Below are 7,595 nucleotides of genomic sequence, written 5' to 3' on the forward strand. Positions count from 1 at the left end.
TCTTATAGTCATCTGGATTTTTGCAACTCAGAACTGGTAGCCTTAACTGAGGATTAACATGAGGCCTGTTGGATCCATGTGTACTGCTATAGTTAATTTTTTTCTCTGTACTCAGCAGGCTGGAGATAGGAAAACAAATGGGCCCCAAAGGTAAAATTAAAACTCATTGCTATGGGATTGCCATGAACTGGCAGAGGTTTTGCTAAGCAACAAACTGGTATCATTAACAGTTTCCTGTTAACTTTTCTGATTCAAAGATCATAATTCCATTATAGTTGCTACCGAAATAGATGGTAGGAAACCCGCAGTAGGTTTCTTAATCTGTATTTTTATTAAAAGCTAACAAAACTGGCCTTGAAAACATGCCTTTTTAGTTACAGTACATGACAGAGAACCATCTTCTTTCTTGCAGATGTTTACTTCATAACAACCTTATCATTCTTATGGAAGGTGACTGTGATCACCCTAGTCAGCTGTCTTCCTCTCTATGTCCTAAAGTACCTGAGACGAAGGTTTTCTCCCCCAAGTTATTCAAAACTGACATCATAGGAGCAAGGACTCAGTTTTCTTCTTTGCACAGTGCTTACAGACTCAATAAAAGTGTACTCATCATAATCAGAGCTATGTCCGACAGTTGGAAAGGAATCTGCATTGGCTGGAGAACACTGCTGAAAGACTGAATAATTCAGTTAAAAGAAAAACCTCAGTCAAATGAAGCAGGGAGAACTTGTATGGGTGATCCAGTTTTGACACTTTATATTTATCAAACTGAAAACAAATGCATGTAACTGGGAAGAAAAAAACTGTCTGCCTGTGATGGGTCTACTTATCTGGAAAGTGCTGAGTCCGCTGTTGATATGACAAATTTTTCAAATGTATTTTCCTTTTTATGGGGGTTGACTTATTTAATCTCCTCATTTTTTTATTGCTACTTATCTTTTGAGTTCAGGTTCTCATTGTAAACATTTTCTGTGCCTTGGGAAATGCTTTCAACTGAGTGACACAACAGTGTACAGTTAGCAGACCACTGTACATACCTCATGCCGTGCTGATCTCTTTGATGTGGTCCAATGCAAATCAGAGTTACCAATTTCTGTTGGCTACACTTTCCTTGAATACTCTGAGAAAAAGGAATTCACAGATGAGTCTTTCTGGTTATGACATGTTGCGATTGTTTTCTAAAGGGAATGTGCATTATTCATAAAGAGTAAATTATTGAAAAGTTTGTGGGGAGAAGAAAATTGTAGTCCCATATCCTGGTTCTGCAAGGACAAACAGCCCATTTATTATCACTAATGTAAGAGTGGAAAATCATTTGCAGAAAAGAAGCCAAACAGTCAGAAGCTCAAGTTTCACCCTACAATTCATCACCATCATCTCTGCCACCTCCAGCATTCTTTTTCTGAGGTTTCCTCCAAATGGGTCATCAGCTAAAAACAAGTTTGGCTGCCAGAACCAAAGAGAATAAAGTGAATGAGATAATTGACAGGTAAGAAAAAGAATCAGACATTAGGGCTGGGCAAGGCTTTGAACAAACATCAGGACTCAGACTGATGCAAAATACTTCAGTGAGGTGCTACCTCAATGGCTTGATCTGTTCTGTCCAGGCATAAAGCCCCTTGTCACTGCCTTCTTGGATACTTGTTGAGCATCCCTATTAAGAATCAATTCTTAATGCTAATTCTCCCATGCATATCCCCCAACTCACATTACCACTAACCACCAAGTCTGTGCTTGATGAGGTAATTAATATTTTATCCTAGTATGCAGGTTTTATTAGACTTTTCCCCAAGTACTTTATGGCGATTATAAATACACAGTTAGGTCCTCCCTCTGGAAAATAAAGAAGAAAAAGTGGGAATTCTTCTTTGGAGTTTAGATTTCATGTAGGAGAGAAATGTGATCTAGAATGTTATACACAGTTGAGTTGAACAAATCCTTTGAACAGCGGTGCTTCAAACTGGACACAGTATTCCAAGTGGGGTATGACCAGGCAGAGTAGAGTGGAACAATTAAGCACATGATCTGGACTCTAGTCATACTAATGCACTCCAAGATAACATTTGCCTTTGTAACATCACACTGCTGGCTCTTGTTTAATTTCTGGTCAATAAGGACATCCAGATCCTATTACCCTGCTGTCCAGCAGGATTCCCTCCCCTGTACTTGCACCTTTCATTTTATCTTCTCAAATGCAGAATTTAACATTTCTCTATGTTAAATTCCATCCTCTTCACTTCAACCCATTGCTTAAGCCTGATTAGATATTTTGAATCTTATTTCATTCCTGAAAAGTATTAGCTGCTCCCAGCTTTGTGTCATCTGCAGACTTGACAAGCATCCCCTCAACTCCCTCATCCAAGACATTGATAAAAATGTTGAACAGCACAGGGTGTTGTGATAGCACTCCACTTGAAACTTTCCTTCAAACTGAAATGAGCCCTTTTGGAGCATGGTCACTGAGGCAATTTTGAGTCTAGCCCAGAAGACAGACACAAAATTTGTTGTTTATTCGTTTAGTCGCTTCCGACTCTTCGTGACTTGCTTTCTCACCATCATCCATTAACAATTTATCACTTTTTCCTTGCAGTGGACTTTTGCACCTTCTTTTGCTTTATTTTTATTTCTAACATACCCTAATACCTAATTCTGGATAGAAAAGATTATTTTTAAAAACCTTTTTTTTTAGTTTTAACTTAGACTTATGTTTGCCTGTGCTGTACAGCAGACTGGGTAATGATGCTCTCCAATGATTTCAGTAAGATCTTGTTGAATTGGGTCTGTTGTTTCAGTAGCAGTGGAATTTTTTTTATGGGATCAGTTTGTTAACTCAGTGGCCAGTGTTCCTCCTTTCTCATCTGTGCTCAGGAGCAGCAATGGCAGAGTTTTATTTTGAGAGAGGGACTATAAATATAGTGTGGTCAACAGCCAGTGAATCTCTATTTAGTTAGCTAAAATTAATTCACTGCTAGGTACCTTCCAGATAAGTTGATTACGTCTATAAGCCCAAACCAATGTGGTGAACGGCCATGTGATTGGGAATTCTAGGAGCTGTACTCAAACATCTGAAGGAGAGAAAATTGGGGAATGTTGAAACTGTATCTTTAGCATTTTCATTATCTTTGTTTTGCATTTCTAAAGGCCAGATGAATTTGTTCAAGGATAACTTTTGCATGCACATATCTTAATGGGAGAGGCACATTCACTTGAATAATAGATTTCATTCTTTTTAATAATGCAGTGATCATCATTCCATTGCTGGCCATATTAACACATGTAATGAAAAAGGGAATGCATTTATTGAACTGAATAAATGCATTTATTGAATTTAATAACTCAGTTAACGAACGCCTATATAGCCGCAGTAACAAGGAGTACTGTAATCTGTTGTGTTAACACATTTTATGGACTCTCTCTGACCTATTGCTCTTTCGTAGCTAACGTCTTACACTGAGTGCAGTCCGAAATGTCTTTCTTTCTGAAAGTCAGTTGCATGGTTTACGTTTTTGGGTCCTTTAAAACAAATCATTCAAAACAGCTAGTAGTACTTAAGGAGAAAATGAAGTACCTTTCTGTAAAGATTTTGAATTTTGAAAATCATGTGTCTGGGGCTTATGCCTGTACGGTCCCATTTAACTGAAATGGAAGTTGCACAAATGCATACTTTACAATGAACTACAGTATTTTCAGTCACACCAGCAAACATTCCTCTAGATTGTGCTTTACTCTTTGGGTAATAGGAGATGATTTGGCAGCATTACTTAAAGTGGAAAATATTTGCGGTTCATCTACAGCTTTATGGAAATTGCCAATAAATATGATTTCTTTTTGCAGATAGTTACTAAAACAATTTTGGATCAATACAGTGATACTCTTCTCGTATTGCTGTGTCATTAAATCAATCCAGTTATTTTCCTGATACATTCCCAATTATTCTCTGTTCCTTGCCCCTTCTGAAGCTTAAGTGCATTCCTAGATAAATTAGAGTTGAGATTCTGGGCACACTTGGGCGTAGTTCTTCTTGAGCTCAGTGGGGCTTATGTGTAAGAAAGTATGCATTAGACTGGGCTGTGAAGGACACTTTCCCTTCCATGACTGAATGATCCAGAAGTAGAATACTATTATCCTAATCCTGTGTAATGGAAGAGGCTGAAAATGGGAAAGTTAGTTGGTTGATGCAACTGAGACAGCTGCTATTTCTTCCATAGGTTTTCCTGCAGGAGAGGGGAGAGGCACTGAAGTATTTGGGGAAAGGGCACAAAACTTGCATTATTTTTACCAACTATAACTATTCTCTTACAGTATTTTTTTATTTTTTATATAACTTTGATGCTTGTATAGAGCAATTTTCCCCAATTAGCTACCTTTCGTTTTTGTTGGACTTCTACTCCTGTTATTCCTAATCAGCTAGGAATAGTGAGAGTCGAAGTTTGGCATCTCTGGAGGACACAAAGGTGGGGAAAGTTGGTGTAGTGGAATTACGATGTTAATTCTCAGTGATATCAGCCATTATCCATTGGGTGCTTAAATAGCCCCACTGCACAAAGAATTTACAAGAATAGAGATAAAGATATCAAGAAAGCAAGACATCTACTATAACTGTTTAAACACTGGGACATTTTGATAACTGCACACATTCTGTAATGGTGTTGATTTCACACTGGGAATAAGACTATGTGGTTATCACATTGATAGGGAACAGTTGGGGATAAACCCATGATGGAATGCATCAGGGTGAGTAAGTCTTTCTCCCTTCAGAAGTGGTTGAGCTACAATTTCCAGGAGCCCCAGACAGCATGGCCATTGGTAAGGGTTTCCAGGAGCTGTAATTTGTTCATGAGTTGAGAGTCCATAGGTTCCCCTCCCTGGACTCCATCAGCCCTCACCAAGTTATTCAGTTGCCACTTGCTGATGTTGAGGCAAATGCTTTTAAGTCATGACTCTTGCACGCTGGGCCTGGTTAGAAGACTGTTGCATGACGTGAAGACAGAAATGTTCCTGTTAGGACCTTTATGGGTCTTTGGGCACTTAAGGTACGGAATCATTAACAAGGCTTTTCATTTGTAGGACATCCTTTCATTTAGGCCTTTATGGGGACTGCCTTTTCCCTCTTGGCCTGTCCTCTTGGCAAATGATGCCATCATCTCCAGTGCCAAATTTCCTTTAGCTTCAGATGTATAACTTCTGCCTGAGGGCCACACAATGCTTTGTGCAACATGTCAAGGGCCATGGTCCAAAAAATGGAACTAAGATCCATTTAAACCCTCCCCATTCCAAAAAGTGAAAAAAGGCCAAAAATTCTGGGAAGGGCTCTGGGAAGCACAGAAGGGAATGCCACATGCAGCCTCCTAGTGGTACTTTTTTATACTTCTACCTTGCAACATGCATATCATACATGAGTAATATCCTAAGGAAATATCCCTGGGGTGGATCCTTATACAGGCAGTCCTCATTTAGTGACCACAGTTATGACGGTGATGAAAAAGTAACTGCAACCAATACTTGCATTTACGACATTTGCAGGTCTGTAAAGCAAAAGAAAATCTGAAATAAAATCATAAGCACAGTCGCAGTTTCACTTAGAGACTGCTTCTTAACAACTGAGTTGCTGGTTCCAACTGGTCACTAAATGAGGACTACCTGTATATTATATACATTAGAACCAATGATGGCTTACTAGTAGAAATACAAGGGGAGGAAATTGCCCAATAATCCCATTTCTAGAGCAGATTAGGAATGGTATTTAATAAACCTCCAAAGACTATGTCAGGTCAGAATACAGCAAGAATAACATATCTAGCATAGCCTCATTACTTACAGAAAAGTAAGACTGAGGATTAAGGCTGGATGTAAAAACTCATGCCTGAGCATTTTCAATGGGACAGGCCGAGGGGGACTGTATTTCATTTTCCCTGAACATTTAAGCTTGTGCTTGAGAGTATTCCAAATCTTTCTGTTAATTGTGATCAGATTGGTGCCATCACCTAATAAAATACGTATTTCTAAGCTTTTCAACTGTAGATCAGAAAACCCTTCCCTTCTCTCCTTTGTTGGAGGAATGAATCCCCATGTCATATCATTTGTGATGCTAATGTTTTGTACTTGTCCTCTTGTCAATTGAGATGTGCATATTCTTGATCAGAGAGAAATATACATGCAAATTAAGTAATTGTCATGTGCAGTTCCATGTTGCAGATGTGTAAGAACTTTTAAAAAGGGAATGGTTTAAAACGAGTCAACAATAAATTTCACGGAACTTCATATCTACTTGATTTGGCAGTGTGATTGATGTTGTCTTGGTCAAATCTTGAAACTTCTTTGCCTCTCTTTTCTATTGCTAGTCACAAGTTAACATGGATTTAGCATGACCATCACACTAGTTCTTCAGCAAAGGATCGTTACCTTGTCGTGGTGCTGGAGCTTGAGCACCTCAATGATGCCATGAGCTAAACCGTGAAGGGCCACCCAAGACGGGAAGGTCATGACAGAGAGGTCAGACTAAATGCGATCCCTGGGGAAGGTAATGGCAACCCACCCCAGTATTCTTGCCGTGAAAACTAAATGGATCAGTACAACCAGAGATATGTCGGTATACCATCGGAAGATGAGACCCCCAGGTCGGAAGATGGTCAAAATGCTACTGGGGAGGAACAGAGGATGAGTTCAACTAGCCCCAGACGTGATGACGCAGCTAGCTCAAAGCCGAAAGGACGGCTAGCGGCTGACGGTGCTGATGGTGAACGGCGAATCCGATGTTCTAAGGATCAACACACCATTGGAACCTGGAATGTAAGATCTATGAGCCAGGGCAAATTGGATGTGGTTATTGGTGAGATGTCAAGATTAAAGATAGACATTTTGGGCATCAGTGAACTGAAATGGACTGGAATGGGCCACTTCACATCAAATGACCACCAGATCTACTACTGTGGACAAGAGGACCACAGAAGAAATGGAGTAGCCTTCATAATTAATAGTAAAGTGGCTAAAGCAGTGCCTGGATACAACCCAAAAAACGACAGAATGATCTCAATTCGAATTCAGGGCAAGCCATCTAACATCACAGTGATCCAAATATACGCCCCAACCACAAATGCTGAAGAAGCTGAAGTAGAGCAGTTCTATGAGGATCTGCAGCACCTACTGGACGACATGCCTAAAAGAGATGTTATTTTCATCACAGGAGACTGGAATGCTAAGGTGGGCAGTCAAATGACACCTGGAATTACAGGTAAGTATGGCCTGGGAGAACAAAACGAAGCAGGACATAGGCTGATAGAATTTTGCCAAGACAATTCACTCTGCATAACAAACACTCTCTTCCAACAACCTAAGAGACGGCTTTATACATGGACTTCACCAGATGGACAACACCGAAATCAGGTTGACTACATCCTTTGCAGCCAAAGGTAGCGGACATCTGTACAGTCGGTAAAAACAAGACCTGGAGCTGACTGTAGTTCAGATCACGAACTTCTTCTTGCACAATTTAGGATCAGACTAAAGAGATTAGGGAAGACCCACAGATCAGCTAGATATGAGCTCACTAATATTCCTAAGGAATATGCAGTGGAGGTGAAGAATCGATTTAAGGG

At 39.8% G+C, this 7,595-nt stretch overlaps 1 protein-coding gene across 1 annotated transcript in view; it reads left to right on the forward strand.

The window, feature by feature from the left end:
- The window catches only part of ATP9A (ATPase phospholipid transporting 9A (putative)), a 97,901-nt gene extending 95,430 nt beyond the window's left edge, over positions 1–2,471 (forward strand). The window contains exon 28 of the mRNA XM_063297041.1: positions 413–2,471. Within this exon, the coding sequence (XP_063153111.1) occupies positions 413–549 (137 nt within the window). The 3' untranslated portion in view covers positions 550–2,471. The remainder of the gene's footprint in view (positions 1–412) is intronic.
- The last annotated feature ends 5,124 nt before the right edge of the window (positions 2,472–7,595 follow it).

Source organism: Candoia aspera, chromosome 3, assembly GCF_035149785.1.
Source record: "Candoia aspera isolate rCanAsp1 chromosome 3, rCanAsp1.hap2, whole genome shotgun sequence".
NCBI classification, from domain to species: Eukaryota; Metazoa; Chordata; class Lepidosauria; order Squamata; family Boidae; genus Candoia; species Candoia aspera.